General features: G+C 43.7%; 1 protein-coding gene across 10 annotated transcripts in view; it reads left to right on the top strand.

Moving 5' to 3' along the window:
• The window catches only part of chl1b (cell adhesion molecule L1-like b), a 70871-nt gene that overhangs the window by 20060 nt on the left and 26290 nt on the right, over positions 1-24521 (top strand). For 6 of the 10 annotated variants that reach the window (XM_075460245.1, XM_075460238.1, XM_075460239.1 and 3 more), the window contains 6 exons: positions 17334-17525; positions 21254-21271; positions 22707-22815; positions 23022-23212; positions 23793-23915; positions 24343-24513. In XM_075460245.1, coding sequence (XP_075316360.1) covers positions 17426-17525; positions 21254-21271; positions 22707-22815; positions 23022-23212; positions 23793-23915; positions 24343-24513 — 712 coding nt within the window. In that variant the 5' untranslated portion in view covers positions 17334-17425. Of the gene's footprint in view, positions 1-2123; positions 2309-6290; positions 6315-17333; positions 17526-21253; positions 21272-22706; positions 22816-23021; positions 23213-23792; positions 23916-24342; positions 24514-24521 lie in introns of those variants that run through there. The other 4 variants (XM_075460246.1, XM_075460244.1, XM_075460241.1 and 1 more) reach the window with 3 other exon arrangements.

Below are 24521 nucleotides of genomic sequence, written 5' to 3'. Positions count from 1 at the left end.
GCCTTTCGCTGAGAGACACCGCGTTTATCTTAATGAATTCATTTTCAAGCTTATGTTTGCCTCTGTATTCTCTGTCAGCTGTGTACACACTCTGGATAATAGTGGAGTTAGAGGGCTTCTCCAGTGCTAAAATTGACCCGGGGGAACCAGCTTATTGATTTTGAGGGGTAACATGATTAAATTGTGCTCTTAGTTGACACTTGATGTGAACTTGTCTGCAGGAGAAAAGATAAGAAAGTTTAAAAGCCCAGTCTGCTTTTGTCCTGATTCTGGTTTGCCGTTTCCTCTCTGATGGGGGTTAAATTAAATGCTCCTTTTTTAAAATCGGGATCACATATTTCTATCTATGCTTTTGATTTGACTCAGAGCACCACACAGTGTCACGCACAGAGCAACAGAGATAACATTCAGTGTGTGTTAAACGTGTTTCCTGGCTTACTGGAAGTGTCGTGCAGCCAGAGACGGAGTGGACAGACGGTGTTGTGCACATTGTGTTCAGTAGGTGTGCTAATCAGGAGTAGAGATCCCCTGATTGCTGCCATGATCGCTGAGTGCACCATCTGTGAGGCTCTGATGGCCGGCAGCCTGGCTCAGAGAACAAAATAACAGTCTGCTGGAGCCTCACTAACCCTAACCTACTACCAGCATACTGTTTTACTTAAAAGTCCTTAAACCACTTAACACTTTGTAGCAGGCACTAACCTAAACCATTACAGATTGAGCATAGTCAGGACACCCCCCCCCCCCCCCATTTGTTGTTTGATCTGTGTCTTTGTGTTGAATACTTCGACCACGTACACAGATCTGGAAATAATTGAGCAGACTATTAAATGGTCAAAGATAATTCGGAATTGCACATAAACACGGGTAATTGCATTGTTGGAATTTTGTCTGTTTTTCATTTGCAGTCACCGCTCATAAACGGTACCAGACAGAGTTTGTTTGTGGCGGTGTTCCCGAACCTGAGATAGACGCAGAAACACGCTCATGTTAGCCCGATTCTTTCATTGGAAGCCCAAGAACAAGCTGGAAAAATCTCAAGTCAAACAAAGTATTTATTGGTGGTCACAAGTCAAGTATCAGCGCTGGACTCGGAGGGACAGAGTTCTCGCATGAAATCCGTCCGACCGAGCCCCGATATCCGGAAACATTTCATATTTATGTTCACCTTTATCTCACAGAGGTTGTACCTACACTCGACAACGTATCATTGAACATTTGCTAGTGATGTGAGCAGGCCATCCACCGTCTTCGTCATGTTCTTTGGATGTGATAAACAATGTGTGTGTGTGAGTGTTGTTTCAGGCGTGTATCTACTGCACCAGACCTATCTGTCCTAATAGACGCTTTATCTGACCCAGTTATTTTATCCCGCTACGTCATCTTAAAGTCTTGGATATACATTGCGTTTGTATGAGCAGAGTGTACACGTACAAACTAGGAACATAGATTATTTAGTGAACTACAGAATATGAATGCATAAAGTCTAAGAATAAAGCCAATTTATAACACTCAGGTGGCCTGCTGCTGCAAGCTGCTCCTCCTTGCATCAACTCAGAGAAACTTTCAATGCCTACGAGTGATAAGTATGAAGATAGGGGGGCACCTGTTACCATGGCAACTCATAAGAAAAGCGTACAAAGAAATACAGCGGTTGTCATATTGATTCAGAGTGTACAGAGTAAAGCTGTCGGTATCAGCCAAAGGCAGGTCGGTCTGCTTCTATCTGCGAGTGCCAGGTTTGAGGCTTATTGACCGTTTCTGACAGACTGACTAACAGACGACTTTTTCACAAAATGGGCCTTGAGCCCAAAGTTCAATTAAAAGCTTCACTCTGTGAATCCAGCATATTTGCCAAAATGGATGGAAAGCATAAATCAGTCTCGGTGCTTTCTCAGCAGCCCGGTTGTCCTTCAGGAATATTGATGGCTCCGCCTCGACTCCTTTTTTAAAACCCCCATCAAATCTACCACATTTATCCCGTCCTGACAGGTTGACGGAGATTTTTACGCATCGCATGAGCGCTTTGGAAGCACGCGGCTACATTTGGAGGCTTTAGAGGGGCTGTGAACTTCGGGCGCTGCTACCTGTATGTTTCTTTCTCTGCTTTCAGAGCCGCGGGTTTGGTTTCAGCTCTGCGTGGTGTTTCTTTTTTCTTTTCTGCCTCCTCAGACAACCTTGTCTCGCACAACAGAGTCAGCGGGTCAAGAGAGCATTATTTTAATTCCACGCTGACGACACGGATGCAGACCTTCGTCTTGTAGCAGTGAGATAACGTCTACTGATCGCTGCTTGAGGGAGATAAGAGGTTCGTGATGAATTAAGGCTGCTGTAAACATTTTCAGCGAGAACACAGCGGATTATCTCATTTCATGTTTAATTTCTGAATGAGATGTCCTCAGTGCGAGGCCATCTGGTGCCACTAAAGTGTAAAATAAGCCGGCTGAATTTATGAGAGCTACGTACATCGTCTCCTTTACAGCGTTGAACAGTTGGTTTAGAGTGTGAATCAATGTTTGCCTTCTTGCCTGTGTAAGTCATGTCTAAATCAGTGAATCGACTGGGCTGAAAGTATGAATGAGCCGCAGTGGCGGACAGAAAGAGGAAGAGGCTTTCCCCCGGGGCAGTGCCCAGGACAATGTCAGGTTTGTCTGGCCCGAGTGCATGAACACTAAGCTTTTCGGAACTGGCATCTCGCCTCGGTACCTACCCATCTCGCCCGGCTTCCAGAGCTGTCCGGCCCCGGCGCACTAAGCATTTGTGCAAAGTTCATAAGGCTTCCTTCTGTTTGTGTGGCCATAATGGAGGCTCCATCCTGTTGTAGCTCAAAGAGTGCTTCTGGGCTCAGAGAGCCTGGCGCAGGCTTTGCAGAGGCGTGTGAGTGTTCTCAGTTACTGACTTTGGCTGAGAGCATTCATTCTGAAAAGACGCCGCCCCCTCCCACCCCAACCTCCTTATCCCCTCTACAGATCCGAATCTGAGCCTCCAGTATCAGCATTTTCTTTATTATGTCTGTTGTCTGCCTTTTAAACCCAATTTGCTAAATTAAATCCTCAAGCGAGATGAAATGGAGGGTCAGTTTCAGTCCATTCTCTTCCAGATGAATCTACTCATTCCTTTAAAGGACTACACTTTCAGCAGCAGAAATGGCAGCGGCAGAAGTGTGCTGTGATATATGTAAGTCTGTCCAGCCCTGTAGAGCAGAGATACTCATTGCGCGGCTCGCGAGCCACATGCGGCTCCTCAAGCTTTAATTGGTGGCTCGCACTTCCATAGTAGCTCATAACAATATGGTAACAATAACAATATTTTTTTTCAAATAACACACAGCGAATACTGCACACTATTAAGTATTTTTATTAAGTATTAATTAAGGCTTAATGGTGTTTCCTAAAGGGGGCTCTGTTAAACCTGGCTACTCAGCCCGCTTAAACCACCGTCACACTTGACCGCAGAGCACCCTAGCTCCTTTAGCCAGCGCGAGATGCAGGCACAATGGATCGGTTTTTGATTAAAAAATGGCAAAAACCAGCACAAAAACCATGCTCATCCTGAATGTCTCACTGTGATTACAACAACAAACTACAAATACAACATGAATAAAGTCAAGGACATGCATGCCAGCTTCCACTCATCCCAGTATTAAGGTAAATATGGTCTTAATCGAAAATGTATTGGCTGTGTTATTTCTTTTTTTGTGGGATGTTATATATGTAGAAATGCATATTTGCAAAAGAGGACTTAATATGTTGTCGTAAAAGTGGCTCTTCCCTTGATTTTGCTCTGCCAATGTGGCTCTTGTGAAAAAAATAGTGAGTATCACTTGACTAGACTTTCAGCAGCATAAATGGCAGAGGCAGAAGTGTGCTGTGATATATGTAAGTCTGTCCAGCCCTGTAGAGGTATACAGTCTCATTACAGGTGTCAGCATTTGTGAGACCCGCGTGATAACAACCATGTCATTTTGGCCTGTAAGTTGTGTCCAAGCAGCCGTGGCTTTGGTTGGTTTTTCACCGCCGTTACAGCCCACATCAGCATAATTCAAGCATGACCCTCCTCCCCATTTTATTTTCTGCCATTCTCCCCATTAAAACCCAACCCTCTGTTTAAAGTCCACATCATACATCATCCAGAGACTACTTGGAGGGGGTATTTCCTCCCTCCCCCTCTCATGTGTAGTGGGAGACGGTGCTTTTTTTCTTTTTTTCTTCGATGGGGCTGGCGGAAAGCTACCATCAACAGTCTCAGCACTGTCTGCACATGTCACGCAGCCTCCTCTCGTGCCCATCTGTGTGGTCATGCATTGGCAGGGTGGAACAAGCGGGTCCACTCGAGTCTTTGCACAAACGGAAAGGGGGAAAAAAAAGTTGAAAATCAAAGCTTCTTCAGTCTCACAGAGATGAGACAAAAGCTCCAACAATGCTGGGCTTTTTCTGGGCGACAGTCTTAAGCAGTTTGATGTTACACAGTCCTCAGCAGTATTAGCAATTAAGCAGATTGTCACTGGCTGACAGAAAAAGCTTGCAGCGGGAGCAAAACTCAACAGATTTTCACCCAGTGGGGGGGCTCAGCTCCCACCCAGCACACTGCTCAGATTCTTCAGCTGATCATTGCAAATAAACACTTTTCAAAGCGCCTACAGGTGCATCGAACGATATGATGATGCTGAAGGGGAGGGGTGGGGGCACAAGATAGAACTTGCATTCCTCTACTCTGCTTTTGTGCACAGCCAGTGAAAAGCCTTTAGATCGGGCTTTGTGGGAATGATTGTCAGTAGCTTAATGAGCTTCTTTGCCAAGCGAGAGGCTTTGGCAACATATGTGACCACGCTTCCTCTATTCCTCTCAGTGTCCAGCATGTATGACACAACATAGAGCGAGCTGAGCCCTCTTCATCTGTGCCGCAGTCAGGTGTCTCTTCATTTACGGTTTCCTTCTTATTGTGGATTTTATTCCCTGGAAAGGCATTCTTGCTCCTCTCATGGGGACCAGGAATGGGAGCAGAGTAAAGTCTTGTAAGTACCTGGCAGCGTGTGCGGTTCTCTGGAAGGCTTTTGCTGCAGTTTTGAATCAGCGAATTGGCCTTTTCTTTTTTTTGGCTATTAGCTATTTGTAACGAGTCCTGAGCAAGGCCAGATAATTCTGACAGACCAGTGAATTGTCTTAATCGTCTCAGTATTTCTTTCTGTGATATTCTTTTGTCATTTCTGCTACAGCTCTCAGTAGGACGGTATTTATTATGGGTTATAAACACAGATAAGTCACGGGAGAGATAGTATTCAAAAGATGGTCCTCTCAATCAGTTTCTTTATCATGATTTTATTTTAGATTTTGTATTGACTAAACAAATAAACAGGAGTTTTCACACCTGAAGCCTGAAAGGTCACCGAGTTAAACAGCTGCAACAAAGGTGACTTTCACTGGACAAACACACACTGTAGCCACATTCACCAAATGTCCTTCTGAGCCGAGCTTCCTGCCAAAGCAAATTTACATCAAACTGCCAAGAAACTATTTCCTTGACGACTTGTAAACTGACCTCCCGGAGCATCACTGTGGACTTCTTCATTAGTTTCATTTATCGAGCCGTTCAGCCATTCAGAAACTACTGCGCTGCTCTTTAGGAGCATTTAGCTCCAACAGTTTGTGTAAAAGACGAGTCGTAATGAAACTTGACAAAGTATTACATTAGAGGGAAGATAAAAGGGGAAATTTCATGCAAATTCCTGACTTTTCTGTCATGTTGAAGCTTCTTTTTTTTTTTTTTTGGTTACAGTAAGCGAGAAATAGAATTTGAACTGAACAGGAAGTGATGTCTCACCAAACTGTGTTCCAGAAATTGGTTCTAGTGAGTGAAAAATGAGGTCAAATCACATTTATTTAAGACTCGAGATCACTTTAAACGACTTACTCGGTGGAGGTTTTTTTTTTCTGTCGCGCCGTATTTAAAAATCCTAAATGTCGTTCTGTTCTTGAGCTCGCTCTATTTGATTTGTCTCAGCGCAACCTCAGCTCGACCCTGTGAAACGGCGGTGAGGTAAAGGAGCGGGGCCACATGTCGTACAGCTGTGTCAAACAGCTTACCCAGGGTAACGCTGTCCAGATGTTCCGCCGTCGCACAGAGCAGGATGTTCAGAATGTCACTTTTCAGTGAGCGGGGGAGCCTCTCATTTCACAGGCCGAAATGATCATTTTGACTCCATGTTTATGAGACATCTGAGGGGATTACAGCGCAGACGGATATGATTTTTGTGCCTCGGCAGGGGAAATTCGTAGTTGTTGGCAGAAATAAAATTGCCTCTGGGTCTGATGGAGGTAAGGATTTGGGATATAGGAGCCATCGATCATGTGTTGCTGTGGCACAGTTTGGTCCGGGGGAAATTGCCAGCATCAGTCAGAGGAAGTGAACGAATGTGTAGAGGAGCACACTGTGTTAGTTCCCCAAAAAAAAGTAATACTCCTGTCCCCACAGTCCAACTTATGAATTCATCTCTCTGCCGGCGACTCGGTGGGGATCACGCACTAATGTGATTATTGTCCCGAGCAAGAGGCACTCCTGGGGGACTTCAAAGAGAAGCAGATCAGAGGGAGGATGATAAAAAAAGCTGTGATGTGGACAGGTGCAGGGACTGTCTGAAAGCTTTCCTTTGGCCATAGACATGCTGAGAGTGAGGACGGTGGCAGCATCTATGAGTTGTTTTAGCAGACACGGGATTCTGTTTTAACCCGACTGTTTTATCCCGACTGTTTTAACCCGACTGTTTTATCCCGACTGTTTTCATCCCGACTGTTTTAACCCGACTGTTTTATTCCGACTGTTTTATCCCGACTGTTTTAACCCGACTGTTTTAATCCGACTGTTTTATCCCGACTGTTTTATCCCGACTGTTTTATCCCGACTGTTTTAACCCGACTGTTTTATGCTGACTGTTTTATCCCGACTGTTTTATCCCGACTGTTTTCATCCCGACTGTTTTCATCCCGACTGTTTTAACCCGACTGTTTTATCCCGACTGTTTTAACCCGACTGTTTTATCCCGACTGTTTTAACCCGACTGTTTTAACCCGACTGTTTTATGCTGACTGTTTTAACCCGACTGTTTTATCCCGACTGTTTTAACCCGACTGTTTTAACCCGACTGTTTTAACCCGACTGTTTTATCCCGACTGTTTTCATCCCGACTGTTTTAACCCGACTGTTTTATCCCAACTGTTTTATCCCGACTGTTTTCATCCCGACTGTTTTAACCCGACTGTTTTATCCCGACTGTTTTATCCCGACTGTTTTCATCCCGACTGTTTTCATCCCGACTGTTTTAACCCGACTGTTTTAACCCGACTGTTTTATCCCGACTGTTTTCATCCCGACTGTTTTAACCCGACTGTTTTATCCCGACTGTTTTCATCCCGACTGTTTTCATCCCGACTGTTTTCATCCCGACTGTTTTCATCCCGACTGTTTTAACCCGACTGTTTTATCCCGACTGTTTTAACCTGACTGTTTTCATCCCGACTGTTTTATCCCGACTGTTTTAACCTGACTGTTTTATCCCGACTGTTTTAACCTGACTGTTTTCATCCCGACTGTTTTAACCTGACTGTTTTCATCCCGACTGTTTTAACCTGACTGTTTTCATTCCGACTGTTTTAACCTGACTGTTTTATCCCGACTGTTTTAACCCGACTGTTTTATCCCGACTGTTTTAACCCGACTGTTTTATCCCGACTGTTTTACCCGACTGTTTTATCCCGACTGTTTTAACCCGACTGTTTTATCCGGACTGTTTTAACCCGACTGTTTTATCCCGACTGTTTTATGCTGACTGTTTTATGCTGACTGTTTTATCCCGACTGTTTTATCCCGACTGTTTTAACCCAACTGTTTTATGCTGACTGTTTTATGCTGACTGTTTTAACCCGACTGTTTTATGCTGACTGTTTTAACCCGACTGTTTTAACCCGACTGTTTTCATCCCGACTGTTTTATCCCGACTGTTTTAACCCGACTGTTTTATTCCGACTGTTTTAACCCAACTGTTTTATGCTGACTGTTTTAACCCGACTGTTTTATGCTGACTGTTTTAACCCGACTGTTTTAACCCGACTGTTTTATCCCGACTGTTTTAACCCGACTGTTTTCATCCCGACTGTTTTATCCCGACTGTTTTAACCCGACTGTTTTATTCCGACTGTTTTAACCCAACTGTTTTATGCTGACTGTTTTATGCTGACTGTTTTAACCCGACTGTTTTATCCCGACTGTTTTAACCCGACTGTTTTAACCCAACTGTTTTATGCTGACTGTTTTATGCTGACTGTTTTATCCCGACTGTTTTATTCCGACTGTTTTAACCCAACTGTTTTATGCTGACTGTTTTATGCTGACTGTTTTAACCCGACTGTTTTATCCCGACTGTTTTAACCCGACTGTTTTAACCCGACTGTTTTATCCCGACTGTTTTATCCCGACTGTTTTAACCCGACTGTTTTAACCCGACTGTTTTATGCTGACTGTTTTATGCTGACTGTTTTATCCTGACTGTTTTATCCCAACTGTTTTATCCCGACTGTTTTGACCCGACTGTTTTGACCCGACTGTTTTGACCCGACTGTTTTCATCCCGACTGTTTTAACCTGACTGTTTTATGCTGACTGTTTTATCCCGACTGTTTTAACCCGACTGTTTTATGCTGACTGTTTTATCCCGACTGTTTTATCCCGACTGTTTTGACCCGACTGTTTTCATCCCGACTGTTTTAACCTGACTGTTTTAACCCGACTGTTTTAACCCGACTTTTTTATCCTGACTGTTTTATCCCTACTGTTTTATCCCGACTGTTTTAACCCGACTGTTTTAACCTGACTGTTTTAACCCGACTGTTTTAACCCGACTTTTTCATCCTGACTGTTTTATGCTGACTGTTTTAACCTGACTGTTTTAACCCGACTTTTTTATCCCGACTGTTTTATCCCTACTGTTTTATCCCGACTGTTTTAACCCGACTGTTTTAACCCGACTGTTTTCATCCCGACTGTTTTATCCCGACTGTTTTATCCCGACTGTTTTAACCCGACTGTTTTAACCCGACTGTTTTATGCTGACTGTTTTATCCCGACTGTTTTAACCTGACTGTTTTAACCCGACTGTTTTCATCCCGACTGTTTTATCCCGACTGTTTTCATCCCGACTGTTTTAAACCGACTGTTTTATCCCGACTGTTTTAACCCGACTGTTTTATCCCGACTGTTTTAACCCGACTGTTTTATGCTGACTGTTTTAACCCGACTGTTTTCATCCCGACTGTTTTATCCCGACTGTTTTCATCCCGACTGTTTTAACCCGACTGTTTTCATCCCGACTGTTTTATCCCGACTGTTTTATCCCGACTGTTTTCATCCCGACTGTTTTAAACCGACTGTTTTAACCCGACTGTTTTATCCCGACTGTTTTAACCCGACTGTTTTATGCTGACTGTTTTATCCCGACTGTTTTATCCCGACTGTTTTGACCCGACTGTTTTCATCCCGACTGTTTTAACCCGACTGTTTTAACCCGACTGTTTTAACACGACTTTTTTATCCCGACTGTTTTATCCCTACTGTTTTATCCCTACTGTTTTATCCCGACTGTTTTAACCCGACTGTTTTAACCCGACTGTTTTCATCCCGACTGTTTTATCCCGACTGTTTTATGCTGACTGTTTTAACCCGACTGTTTTATGCTGACTGTTTTAACCCGATTGTTTTAACCCGACTGTTTTATCCCGACTGTTTTATCCCGACTGTTTTATCCCGACTGTTTTAACCAGACTGTTTTAACCCGACTGTTTTCATCCCGACTGTTTTAACCCGACTGTTTTATCCCGACTGTTTTATCCCGACTGTTTTATGCTGACTGTTTTAACCCGACTGTTTTAACCCGACTGTTTTATCCCGACTGTTTTAACCCGACTGTTTTATCCCTACTGTTTTATCCCAACTGTTTTCATCCCGACTGTTTTATCCCGACTGTTTTATGCTGACTGTTTTAACCCGACTGTTTTATGCTGACTGTTTTAACCCGATTGTTTTATCCCGACTGTTTTATCCCGACTGTTTTAACCCGACTGTTTTAACCCGACTGTTTTCATCCCGACTGTTTTAACCCGACTGTTTTATCCCGACTGTTTTATGCTGACTGTTTTAACCCGACTGTTTTAACCCGACTGTTTTATCCCGACTGTTTTAACCCGACTGTTTTATCCCTACTGTTTTATCCCGACTGTTTTATCCCGACTGTTTTATCCCGACTGTTTTATGCTGACTGTTTTATGCTGACTGTTTTAACCCGACTGTTTTAACCCGACTGTTTTATCCCGACTGTTTTATCCCGACTGTTTTAACCCGACTGTTTTAACCCGACTGTTTTAACCCGACTGTTTTATCCCGACTGTTTTATGCTGACTGTTTTAACCCGACTGTTTTAACCCGATTGTTTTAACCCAACTGTTTTGTCCCGACTGTTTTATCCCGACTGTTTTAACCCGACTGTTTTAACCCGACTGTTTTCATCCCGACTGTTTTCATCCCGACTGTTTTAACCCGACTGTTTTATCCTGACTGTTTTATGCTGACTGTTTTATCCCGACTGTTTTATCCCGACTGTTTTGACCCGACTGTTTTCATCCCGACTGTTTTATCCCGACTGTTTTAACCCGACTGTTTTAACCCGACTGTTTTCATCCCGACTGTTTTATCCCGACTGTTTTATGCTGACTGTTTTATCCCGACTGTTTTATGCTGACTGTTTTAACCCGACTCTTTTATGCTGACTGTTTTAACCCGATTGTTTTAACCCGACTGTTTTATCCCGACTGTTTTATCCCGACTGTTTTATCCCGACTGTTTTAACCCGACTGTTTTAACCCGACTGTTTTAACCCGACTGTTTTCATCCCGACTGTTCTCATCCCGACTGTTTTAACCTGACTGTTTTAACCCGACTGTTTTATCCCTACTGTTTTATCCCGACTGTTTTATGCTGACTGTTTAGCCTGACTGTTTTAACCCGACTGTTTTCATCCCGACTGTTCTCATCCCGACTGTTTTAACCTGACTGTTTTATCCCGACTGTTTTAACCCGACTGTTTTATCCTGACTGTTTTAACATGATTCTCTACGCTGTCATCATGTGACATGCTCTGACGATCGCTTCAGGTATGTCTCAAGCTTAGAAACAATTCTGGAGTATATAATTAAAAAAAAAATCACAATCCGGAAAAGAGGGGTTGGCGCAGAGCTGCTTTCTTTACACGAAGGAGCTACTTACAGCTCTGTTATGAGCAGAGCTTTGTGTTTTAGAGACAAACCGCTTCCAGGAACAAAAGAGCAGCTAATTAGAGACCCGGAGAAGCCATCATGCTCTTTTGTTCGTGAAATGAAAACACAACGCTCTCTGAAAAATTACCAAAGAGATGAAAACCTCTTGAGCTGTTTTATTGCTAAATGAGCGAGATGATAATAGCTCATATTCCAGCATGTCCAGTTCCACACGGCTCTGCAGGGTCACTGCAGGCTTTATGCAGTAGCCCCCCCCTCACAGCAGACTGCAGTTCTTGTGGGGTCATGAGGGTCCTTCATCATTAGCTCACACGGAACACGAGGTCACAAACCCCTCAGTTCATCAGTTCAGCCACTTTATATCCATCTCCAACTGAGCCTCCCTACGCTCACTCCTCCACCCTGAGCTTCCTCCATCCTCATCCTGCCACTCCTCAGTCCAGCTTCGCTCTCAAATGCTACAGACTCCTAAAATAATTGAATTGTCACGCCTTCTGAAGTGCAGCAATATCGAGCCAGGTCTCAGCGAGGCAAGCAAATGATCTGATACTGGTCCCACTTCCTAAATTCATTTAGCGCCTTGTTTTCCGTGTTCTCCTCTGCCACTAACAGTCTAATAATGGATGAATTGCTGGGCAAAGCTTTCAGTATGCAACAGTTAATAGACGTTGCCAAGGGTCAGGATACAATCTGTTCCGAATTCAGCGGAGTGAGGAGAGAAAAACAAAGATAAAGCTCAGTTCCTCCATTCGCAGCCCTTGTTTTTCTCTGAGACGCAGACAGTGTGTGAAATCTGCAACCCGAATTAGAATCCGTTAGGAGAAATAAAATGACCAAAAGCAACAAAAAAAACCCGCATTTTTTCACACAGAGGAGAAGCAACACGAGTCAACAGCTGCTTAGTGTTAATCAGCTTAACTGTGGTTGCAATTGTTCTTTGATGATGAAATGAGAGTCAGAGAGTATCTGGACTGTGAGAGGGGCGTGTGGAGCCGCCATCTTCCCGTCGCACGCCTTTAGCTGAGAAAATATTTTAATCCAGCCTGACAAGACCAGGATCTTCTTAATCCTATTACAGGCAGGCACATTAAACTACAGTAGGCCCTCACTTCTCCAGCCGTTTTGTCTTTGTGTGAGAAGGGGAGCAGATGGTGCCAAATTAACAGCCTACTGTAGTGAGCCTTGAACGGCCGAGCTCGGACCCCACCCCGTTGCCGGACAACACACCCACAAGTGTGGAGAATTTTCAAAGAAACGGGATTTGGATTTTCTTCCCGTTTTAATTTATTTATTTATTTTTTTTTTTTATAGGTCAGATTTTAAACTGTAGCAGTCAAGAAATGCTCTGAGTGAATAAAAGTCGGGGGAAGCTGCACAGTAATAAAGACTACACCGCTTACTCTAGTGTGAAGAAGAGCTGCAAGACTCTTGGAATTAACTCACCAACAAGAGATTAGAACAGAGGTGAAGCAGAGCGGCGTGTTAGAAACACTATTTGAGCCACTTGCAATTGGGAAGAGTTTTCCGTGAGAAAATGATAAATATGCTGTAAAGGGAACCCAATAAGACTATCACACGACAGAAGGGAAGCTAAATCTAACCGGTTCTCTGGGATCAACACACTTCGGGAGAGATGAACACTTCTGCCAGGAAAGTGGCCCAGTTGACATGCTCAGGGAGTCAGACAGTTGGAGTGGAGCTCTGACAGGAATTAGATTGGGGGTGTGCGCTGTTACGAAAGGTAACACAAATTAAACTCCACCTGAAGCAGCGGCAACTTCCGGTCAAACACACACTCAATTGTATCGTAATGGCTTTCTCTATGATAAAAGGCAATTGGTATTTTATTTTGTGAAAATAACCGGAAGTGCGTTACTCAATGCGGCTAGCTTTAGTAGTGCCGAATTTGTGGGAACAAAGTAGCCGGTATTTTGTCAGGTTTTCAACCTGTTGGGGATCTAAACGACTACTTTCTCGCCTGAAAATGTTTCAAATGTTGCTAAAGTTTACAGAGTTTAGAGCTTAAGCGAAATCAGCTTCAGGCCGGCTGATTTCGGCTCGGGCAGGAGCGAAATGCATTGTGGGTAAACGCTCTGCATACTGTCTGATCGATTAGTATGTAGTATGCGGTTTCGAACACAGCCTTTCTCTCTTTCTACTGAATCAGCTTCACTTCCTTCACCTGTGTTTTCCCCATCAGCTGTACTCAATGACCAATCACCCTCCACAGTATTTAATTTCCCAGTTTGTCCATGCTCATAGCCAGATCCACACTTGTCTCTCGTGTCCCGTCACAACTAAGTTAAGTACCTTTTCTAGGAACGACATTTCGTTGTCAAGACTCACCTGTGTTTTTTGTGCAATGACAATAAAAGAAAGTCTAAGTCTAAGTCTATTCCAAGCCATAGTCATGTTTTGTTTTTGTCACAGTTTAGTTTTTGGGATCCGGCTCAGCTGCGCTTTTTATTGAAACCTCTTTTGAAAATAAACCAAGTTTTGTTTTTTGAAAGAATCCGCATCCTTCCTCGCACCCACCCTACCTGACACTCACACGTGTTTGTGGAGTGGTCGTCTGTAAAAGTGGGCATGGATCACCTTTTTCTGGGAGACACATTTACCGACCGCAACATCTCACATGGCAACGTCTCAGACCAGTCAAAAATAGGAAACCAGCTTAGATACCTCAGGAAGTCTTGTTCAGCAGAAATGATGTTCCATCAGCGTCTGTAGGATACAGTGCAGTGCTGTCCTTAAATGCTGTGATAGCTCTCAGGATCATCCCCTCAGGCGTCTGTAATAGTTACAAAACACACTCCCGCGGGTCATGGGAAGGTGTTTAGTTGCCTTTAAGGATTTCGCAATCAGGATATTTTTGTCCCTTAAGACCGAGAACGAGCTGACACCGAGTCTCACTCTGATATCTGCAGAGACATCACTACTTTTTTTGGTCTTTGCAAAACTTTTTCTACAGCTCGGGTAGACCTGTGTGAGAAACGTAGCGTTGAGAGGAAATTGCTCACAAAGCGCCAACAGGTGATGGGAACCCATATTCTCAGCTGCCATTTAACACCATCTAACCAAGCCTTTAAGCTTTAGCTGTCCAATCAACATGTACATAGTGAACATACGCCGTAACTAAGAAAGCATGGAATTCCCGGCACAGGTACGCTGTGGTATTCTGCTTTTATTATTTCAAGTAGAAGGTTTGTGCAAAAAGAAAGAAAATCTCCTGTTATGATGGGAGATATATTAAAGAATATCCAGGGCCTATAATCTGGTGCTTTATTACTGTGGTTCTGTTTCATTTGGATTGTATTCATGCAAACCCCTGTGGTGCACTTTCTTTACATATGACAGACACAGAAGCTTCTGTAACCAGAAGCGGTGTGAGAGAATGAAAACATTATTTAAAGCTATCAACACGCAGTTCAATTATTTCCAATCCAAGCAAATATGGCAGAAAAATCTCATCTGATAATGGCAACTGTCTGCAATAATAAATCTGACAATTATTTTCCAATGAAACACATAATCTGCGGACAGTATAGAATGTTCTTTTTCCCTTTTACACATTCCTGAACGTGAAGGTTCTAGGTAGTTCCATGACATGTTGATGAGGGAAAAAGTTGCCAAAGTGTTCTACATTTTTCACTCAGAGAGAGCTCCAAAGTATGAAGGCAGATTGCTTTATTTCCCCTCCAGCGTTGGGCTTCTGTCCCCTCTGAGCTTTGGCTAAGCAAGGCTGAGGTTCAGACCGGCCTTCCCACAGCGAGCAGCTTTTAACCTCCTGCCAGCTTCATCAATCTCAGGATGGTGTGATAGCTCCCGAAAGGGGGCGGGGATTAGCAACAGCCCGCGGTCTGTAAATCAGGCGAGCTCTGATGGGGGGGCTCCTCAATGATACGGGTCCAACAGGCACCATACCCTCTGACTTCAATGTAGACATTATCACTCGCAGCAGTTAAGCTGCGAGTGGACCTCCCTCAGCCAGATGGCTGTTGGTCCTCAATAAATATTTTAGTGGGGGAGAACAAATTAAATCACAGGGCAAATGATCGAGCACGGTTTGAACAAACTCTAATCCATCTAAGCTGGTGTTAAGAAGGTAAAAGATTTTGGCCAGCAACACAAGATAATGAGAAACATTCTCTTGTGGGGATTGTAACACCACCCCACCACCACCACCACCACCCCCACCACTCCACTCCACTCCTCTTAACCAGGCCAATTTCACCAACACAAGCACAAACCAATTAGTGCAAAGCCCCCACTTTTTTGATTTGGATTTGTTTCCCCAACATAAATCACTGCGTCTGGGAAAAGCTGAAACAAAGGAAAGCCCAGGGCATTCTTCTAAATGACTTCTAACTTTGACACATAAATCTTATGTTGGAACCAAAGTCAATAGGCGAGAATTGTGATTGAGTGGGATTGATGAGTATTATGTGCAGCGCCCTTAGTGTCCTGTAACCTGGGTGGAGGTGTGGGTGGGTGTTGCGTAGAGGTCACATGTTGGTTTAGAAAAGGCCAACATTGAGTAAGAATTTATATCGTTTGGCATGGAGGAAAAGTTCAGAGTGCATGCTCGGTCACGGACGGGATGGAAAAGGGTGACACCGCCTCTGTTGTCCTGTGGCCAATTATTCAATTAGAACTCTCGAACAGCAGTTTGACCCCAGCGTTTATTGAATTCTTTGAGGCAGGGGGACAATTAGAAAAGAGCAGGAGTTGGAGTGAGGAATTGGCTGTCTTAAAGACACTGCGTAGCTGGTTGGGGGTGCCTGCAGTAGCTGCTGTACGGCTCATATCTTGGTCACTGCATTTCTACATATAAAACATCCCACAAAAAGGCTAAAGGAGCCCGCGTGCACTGCGGTCAAGTGTGGCGGTGGTTTAAGCAGGCTGCGTTGCCAGGTTTAACAGTGTCCCCCTTTAGGAAACACCATTAAGCCTTAATTAATACTTAATAAAAATACTTAATACTGTGCAGTATTCGCTGTGTGTTATTTGAAAAAATGTATTGTTATTTTTACCATATTGTTATAAGCTACTATGCGAGTGCGAGCCACCAATTAAAGCTTGAGGAGCCGCATGTGGCTCGCGAGCCGCGCAATGAGTATCTCTGGTGTAGACCGTCGGCCTCACGAGCTCACGTTCCTCTAAAACTCTTAGCGTTTGCCTATTATCACTCTATTTTGTTATTATTGGCTGTGTTAACTGTTGGGCTAATAGGTCCAGCATGACCTGCTAAGCTGGGTCAGAGCCAATATGAGGAAGACTAATGAACTGACACCCCAGAGGGTTTACAAGGCATCACTTCACACTTTACAATTCCCCTACTCTGCTCTTTTCACCCTCCTTTAGTTCAGCAGCCCAGACCTTTTGCTCATTAGGGTCCAGACTTTGGTCTGTTAGCTGCAAAATGACGCAGCGCTCTGTACTCTACGACCTTTCAGAGTTCGAATGCCGATAGCTCACTCCGTCTGGCTCCTAACTACGCTTGTTTTTCATGTCTTCGGCTGCAATAATAGATTAGATTGTGGCCGTGCGGATCAAACGAGCACAGCCTAACTTTGATGGTAATTTTGGTGTCGAATTCAGTCTTGGCTTGGTTTCAGACTAAATGCCCCTTTTGGGAGTAATGTTGAACATCTGCCATGCATTGATAAATCCACAGGCTCCCCGTATATATTTGTTTATTTATACATTAATTGTCACACAGAAATGTTCTTTCTGCAGCGCCCCTCCATCGACAACACAAGACTCTCAGCCGCAGGGGAAAAGGACGATGGGGGGCTTTAAAGTGAATATTTCCTTTGAAGATTTTATTTTCTGCATTTGAGAATCAAGTCCCTTCCGGTGCAGTGAAAATGTGAAGTGTGAGCTGCCGCCCGGCTGAGCAGAGAGCAGTCAGAGTCTCAGTCACGGGGGATTTGTCATGTTTGAGGTTTGCCTTTCCGTCTGCCAGCAGGTGGGTGGATTCATGGGGCCTTCTCCATCTGTGCTGCTTTCACAGGTACGACATCTTCAGCCCACCAGAGAAATGAACTGAGGACGCAGAGGAGAAGGCTTATTTGTTGAGAACGTCCATCATCCTGCAGTGAAATCATGAGGTTACAGAGGAGTCCGGGACTGCCCGCCACGCTGATCGTGATCGCCTGCTTTTGTGCCTTGCATGCAACTACAGCCATTGATATCCCACTCGAGGGTGAGTCTTTATTGCGTTATTATACATCACCGAGTCACACGTTTCCACCAGATATGCAGGAAGGTTTACAGGTGATTCAGTGACTGTTCCAGTAAATCGGGCAGCTCACATCAGTTTGTCAAATCAAATCAAATTTATTTGTATAGCACATTTCATGTACAAAACAATTCAAGTGCAAGAAGCATTAAAAATACATAAAAGAATATAAAGAGAGACAAATAAAATAATTTAAATGAATTTAAAATGAAGCAACAGTCCAGATAAATTAAAAGATATCGTGCAGATTTCATGCATAGACACATGAGAAAAGAAATGTTTTTAACCTGGATTTAAAAATGTCTATGAGGAATGAGGAATGACAATTCCAAACATACACTTGTTTCTTTCATTGAACTTTGGAAGATGAGTTCAGTGTAATTAAAGCCTTTCTGGTAGATGTTTGTATAATAACAGTTAGTCATTAATGAGTTATCAGCTCAGTCTGCATTCACGTCAACACAACGAAATGTTTTGCTGCTAAGTATCCAGATGTTTCCCTGAAAATCTGCTTGACAAGAACTAAATTGAAACTGGTGAACTATGTGTGTCCTCACTACTAAACACTGAAATCACTGTTTGAATTCATTTTGAGACTTTTCAGATTGAATTTTGGCAACGTTAAAGGGAAATTGGGCCATGTCTCAGCTTAATACAGGTGTGGAATAAAAAAATGCATACATCTAAGTGCACCACTGCATCCACATGCAGTGCAGAATGCAGCGCCCTCCATGGCGTTCCCCCTCTGCCTCTCAGTGTAAAACTCTAAATCAAACCATTCAGATGGGATTAAAGTGCAAATTCCAGACTTTAATTTAAAGACTTTTTCAAACATTTCAGGTGATTAAGAGCTGATATTAAAGAACAGCGACATAACTGCCAAACAGCTGTGATAAAGCAGCACTGAGAAGCCGTGGGTGGAAAAGTCAAAGTGCCTGTGTTTGCATCTATTCTGAGAACATGAGAACCTTTCACTTCTTTTTCCCTTTTTTCACTTTGAGAAAAACTAACTTTTTCACCTCGCAGTTGAAACCAGAAGGAACTTCCCTTTTCGGCCTCTCGGTCAGCTCGGTCACACGCACAGCTGAGTCGGTTACATCTCGACTTGGCCATTTAAGTGGGCCAACGTCTTTGTAACACGATACACGAGTGTGACTGTGACGTCTTGACTCTGTGTGGAAAAAACATTCTGCTCTTTCTAACGTTCTCTGTGGGAGATCATTGTCCATGTAAATGTGGCTGAATTCAAGTTTAGGGTGCAAAAAGATGGAACTTAGGCCCATTTGAGTCCAGTTCAGCGTATATATACGCAGGGATCGGATCCCAAAGTGTATTATCTGGGTGAGTTAGTCGAGTTTGAGTGCGTTAGCTTGATTTAGTACAGTTTAGTTCAGAGTAACATGTTCACAAGCATCTTAAAGTCCAGGTTTGGTCACACTAACACAATAATTTGTTTCATGTGAATGTGCCGACTGCCTGTATTATATACGCAGGAGGACATGTTATATGATGTTTATGTTTGTTTTCAGGCCACTTAGCTTCAGTTAACTGCATCTTAACTCGTAGAGTCATTTCCAGCCTTTGACAGTTTACCCTGTCGTAGGGCTGGGCAATTTTTTTTTTTTTCGGTTTGAATATTAAACCGCAATTTTATTTTCCTACGGTTTTTGAAATGGCTGAACTGAAAAAATTGTGATTTAAAAACATTTCTGGATCCGCAGATTTGTTTTGCTTTAAGGGACTCCGTAGTAGCCTACTCTCTCACTTTCCAGACTCAGAACTCAGCCACTTTGCCTAATACGATCACATTCCCCGCGGCACCGACAGACGTAGCATGCAATAAAAATGTCAACAAACAGAGATGAAGAAGAACTCCTTTCTAAAAAAAAATTCTACTTCAGTTGTATGGAGGTGGTTCGGGTACAAGCGGTCAGACATAGAACAAACAACTGTGCTGTGTAAAGTTTGTAGAAAGTCGATCGCTGCAAAACATGGGAACACAACAAACTTATTCCTCCGACAGAGACATGCGGTGGAATGGCAGGAGTGTGCAGCACTAAGAGATGCAGATGCTAGCTCAAGCCACAAAGTGCCTGCAAAAAAGCAGGTAACCTTGGCAGCAGCATTTTCAAAAGCCATTCCTTATGACAAGAAAGGTGGCAGGCGATCACAGATGCGGTGACAGATTACATAGCAAAAGATGTGGTCCCCATCTATACCGGAGAAAAAAACGGGTTCATTAAGATGCTGCCAACGATAGACCCGAAGTATCAACTGTTGCATTGCCCAATTTATAGAACAAAACAAGAGCTACAGTTGCAGAGCAGCTGCAAAACATGGTTTATTATTCCACCACTACCGACCCATGGTCCAGCCGAACCACACACCCATATTTGAGTCTGACCGTGCGTTTTATTGACGGAGAATGGGCCCTGCGAGGCATTGTCATTTGGTAATTCTCAATTGTGTCAATAAAGAAAATATGTTAGAAAAAAGTTAGAAATTAGTTAGAAAAAAAGTCGAGATTTTATTTTTAGGCCAAATCGCCCAGCCCTACCCCGTCAATATGTTCAGCTTGTTTAGATATTGTGTTTTTTGTGTGACAGTTTCTGTCGATTTTACAAGGAAAAGATGTATGAGAAGTAAAATCTCTTTGTTGAGAAATGTACAATATCTGAAGAAAGTTTAGAGAACCATCTACACCCAGTTCTGCACTTCATTGCCCCACTCTGCTCCACCAAACGGCCTCTTAACCAGTACGTAGTAAAGCTGCTGTTAGAGGTTCGGTCACCGGTTGCTCCAGCAGAAAGAGGAACAGCATGGCGTCTGTCTGGCAGCCCTTTGCTTCGCAAAGCTGAGATTTATTCTTTTTTTTCTGAAGTTGTGTCCGTGCTGTTTGTCTGTAGCCACTTCTGTTAGCCAGCCTGAGAACCTGCACGGTGGTCCTGTGATGTAAAGCATCACGCGTCTCTCGCTGGAAACCCTGCCTGCTCATTTCGTTCCAGGGGATGAAGAGGGTGGGCTGCCTGAGTGTGGAGTTCAGGGACAAGTCATTGTTGTTATTACAAGTCTGAGTGTGTGCTCCGGCTTGTAATGGGGAGTCAGTACGTGTCTGTATGTCCTGAAGACTCAGTATCAGCTGCTCCAAGAAAAGCATTGATGAAGCAGAGAAAGGATGAACGTTTTACAGTCCTTTATTGTCCGTCTTTCATCCACAGAGAACCTGTCCTTGGATTAGTTTTTATCAGAGAGAAAGTGTGTTGAATAATTTACAGGGTAGTGAATCACACCATAGAGAGCTGTTACACTTGTCAGGCGTTCTGTAAGCTGAATATATTCACAGCAATCATCTTGTTTGAATCACGGTGTTGTTTCTTTTTGTGTTGGATCTCCGTGTGTATCCCAGTTTCCTTGGAAACGCATATCAAACCTCTCCCTCTAAATTATTCAGAAATATCTCTCGAGGGCTAGATTAAAAAAAAGCAACAACCAACAAACAATAAGAACAACAACCACTAAACAGTTCAGACAGGTTTTTGGCATTTTGGGGCTTACTGTCAGAAAATCTGAGTTCTGTCCTCTGTTTAAAGGGATGTTGTACAGAGAATACTTGTGACAAGAAGGGGATTATTCCCAAACTGCTGACTGATTTTGTTTTGTTTGTTTCCCTCCCGCTGCCATGGATTATATAGTTTTGGGTCACGTCAACAGTAAGTTCCCTCCGCCGTTCTGTTGCTGGTTTTAGAACTAAGCAGCAGCTTCCATATGTTCTGCACCTCTGTCTCATGTGGCATCAGTCATGACTCCATAATGCTGGTAATTTGCTTCTAGGATCCATCCCATTCATTCAGCACATGCCGTAACCGCACGAGACTCATCAAGATTAGTACGTCACAATAAAACTGGTCTAACAACATGATTGGTTTCACTGTAGGGGTGGGCGATCTGGACATAAAATAAGATCCTCTGAATATTTGTTTTGGGGCAGAATCACCATTGACGGTGTGAATTACCATCTCCCCACAAAGTCAGTTGAAATCATGGTCGCGTTATTAGTTGTGTGCATGGCTCCTTGGATGATTGATGGAGCTCCTACCAGAGCACACAGAGGTGTTCCTCCTTTACTCAGCAAAGAGGAGAGAAAGGTACCAGTGGTTTCGACGAATAAAATCCCCTGAAAATGAAGATGCTGCAGCATTTACAGAAGAGGATACCTATGATGACAGAATGCCAGACCAATGACTTCTATCAAATGCGCATCTCGAATTAAACCCACACACGTTGTATTAAGAGGGGCAGCATTAAGTGTATTCTACACCAAGCCAAATAAATTCTTTTAAGTTATTAACATATGAAAGGAGAACTTAAGCAGAGCGCTATTAACCAAAAAGTAGCTTGAATACGGAGGAGAAAACTTACTCTGACCTCTGCACAGGCAGCTGGCCTGTAAAGAATCAATTAAGGGATTAAAGCGAACGCCGACACGGCACCGGAGACGCAGCTCGTGTAATTAACCTGCGCAACCAGTGTAAACAGTAACATTCATGAACAACGCTTCTTTCATGATGGCGATCCGCTCCTGTGTCCACCTCGCTGTCGTCAAGATGAGTTACGGTGCGCCTCCGAGCCGCACGGTGCATCCAGCGAGCCTGGCCCTAACCAAGCATCCCCACGCTCGGTTTACTTAGAATCGGGAAGTAGAAACAATTATTGATCTGTTTAATGATGCGATGTGAATCATCACCCATGATTTTGTCCGAACGCCCACCCAAAGCTTTCATATTTCCAAACTGAAGCGGTGCCTGTTTCACAGATATTTCATTGTCAATATTAAACGTTTTTCATGAGATTCTGCCTGTAGACTCATACTGTGACAGATAAAATAGTGCAGTGGTTCCCAACCTGTAGATCAGAACCCTCCAGATGGCCACAAGTTGAATGTGAATTGTCAAAAAGGGATTCTTTTCCCCTCATTAATACGAATAAGTTTAAGCGTCAGCATGTTTGGAATGATCAAAATGCAAAATCTGAAGAGGTTTGGAACCGCTGCTGTAGTTCATGTGAGATCATTCTGAAAAAGCTCTCTGTGTGGATGCCCATGTTGTGTCTCTCATTTTCATGCCTGCTTGTCTGTTTGTTGCCCAGTTGAGCAGCTGCCCACCATCACAGCTCAGTCTCCCAGCTCCATCATCGCCTTCCCTTTTGAAGAGAGCTTCTCCATGACGTGTGAAGCCAAAGGGAATCCCGAGCCAGAGTGAGTACTGAGTTCTCCAGCACTTCAGATGAGAGAAGAGAAGAATAGAGAGCTTATTAGCGGCCAAACAAACGCCACATACCAACAACGACACTTTACCATCAACATGTTGCATTCGGGCGCTTTGGTGTTGAACTTTGGGAAGGGAGGAGGCTGCAGTTTCAGCTGAAAGACGGGACATCTCAGTAACTGCTTTCTTTATGTAGATTCAGATGGACCAAGAATGGCCAGGAATTCGACCCCTTTCAAGACCCCCGCCTGATGAAAGAAGAGAATTCTGGGACCTTTGTGATACCTAATAATGGGAACCTAACAGAGTACCAGGGAACGTATCGCTGTTCCGCCTCAAACAAACTGGGGACCGCCATATCCAAGGAGATTGAGTTCATTGTGCCCAGTGAGTAACCTGCATTTGGTGTGTGTGTGTGTGTGTGTGTGTGTGTGGTGCTCTGTTCAGAATTGGCAGCCCCATGCAATGATTCCACTTCTCCATTGTGAGCATCTGATTGTATTAGAAGCTGCTGAACGCTCCGACCCTCACAGCATCTCCTCCACAGCTCTCAAATAGCAAAACAGTTCATTTAATCTCCTTTGCAACACTTTTATTCTTGTTTTTAATCCCCCACGTGCAGTTAACAGAGTAAATACTCCCAAAACATCCAAATAAATGAATAAAATGTACTCCACAGGGGATCTGGACTCTGTTGGCTGGGCAGCAGCCGCCCAGCAGAGGTGACAGGGCCTCGCACAGAACTAGCAGTGATATCTGTTTTCTTTCTGCAGGCCTGGACTGAAAGGAGTGCTGAATGATACTGTACAGTGCTCAGAAAACACATGCTCCACATTTAATTCAGGAAAGATGCTACCGCCATCTGCTGGAGGAGAGGAGAATTGCAACATAGAGTGCATTCATTCATGTTTGACTCCATTTACAAGGTTTTCTTCTTTCTTTTTGTTGTTGTTGTTTTTCCTGCTAGATGTTCCAAAATTCCCTAAAGAGACCCCTGATCCTGTTGTGGTGGAGGAAGGCCAGCCTTTTACCTTGAAGTGTGACCCACCTCAAGGCGTCCCTCCTCTGCAGATTTACTGGATGACTATCAGTAAGTGATGCATTATCTTTATATCTATGTTCCATTGTTTTCATTAATATTCAGAGAGGAAAAGCTTCACCATCTTATCCTCTGAATTAATCCCCTTTAAACGTGAGTGATCTGAATATGTGTCAGCTGTTACAAACCCCTGCTGAGTGGACTAACACTTATCTGTAAATTCGATTTGAGAGCTTCACCTTGCCACAGGCATGAAATACACCAGGCTGACAAAATGTCAGAATGGATATTGAATTATTGATTAGTAAGTGTGTAATTATGATGTCTGACTGCAGCGTTGATTAAGTTCTAAAACAAGCAGGAAATATAACAGATAAAACACTCCTGATGTTTTGGCGTTGAATCAAAAGCTGCTAAAAGAAATAGACCCAGGGGGTCGATAAGTGACTGAAATCTCCACCATCGCCTCCCCGCTCAGACCTCCAGCACATCGAACAGGACGAGAGGGTGTCAACGGGCCTGAACGGGGACCTTTACTTCTCCCACGCGGTGGAGAAGGACAGCAGGAGAGACTACTGCTGCTTCGCCGCCTTCCCAACGATACGAACCATCGTTCAGAAGAACGCCATGTCTGTCATCGTCAAAGCAAGTAGGTGT

The sequence above is a fragment of the Odontesthes bonariensis genome, chromosome 3, assembly GCF_027942865.1.
Source record: "Odontesthes bonariensis isolate fOdoBon6 chromosome 3, fOdoBon6.hap1, whole genome shotgun sequence".
Taxonomy (NCBI): Eukaryota; Metazoa; Chordata; class Actinopteri; order Atheriniformes; family Atherinopsidae; genus Odontesthes; species Odontesthes bonariensis.
This window is presented reverse-complemented; position numbering and strand designations above follow the sequence as displayed.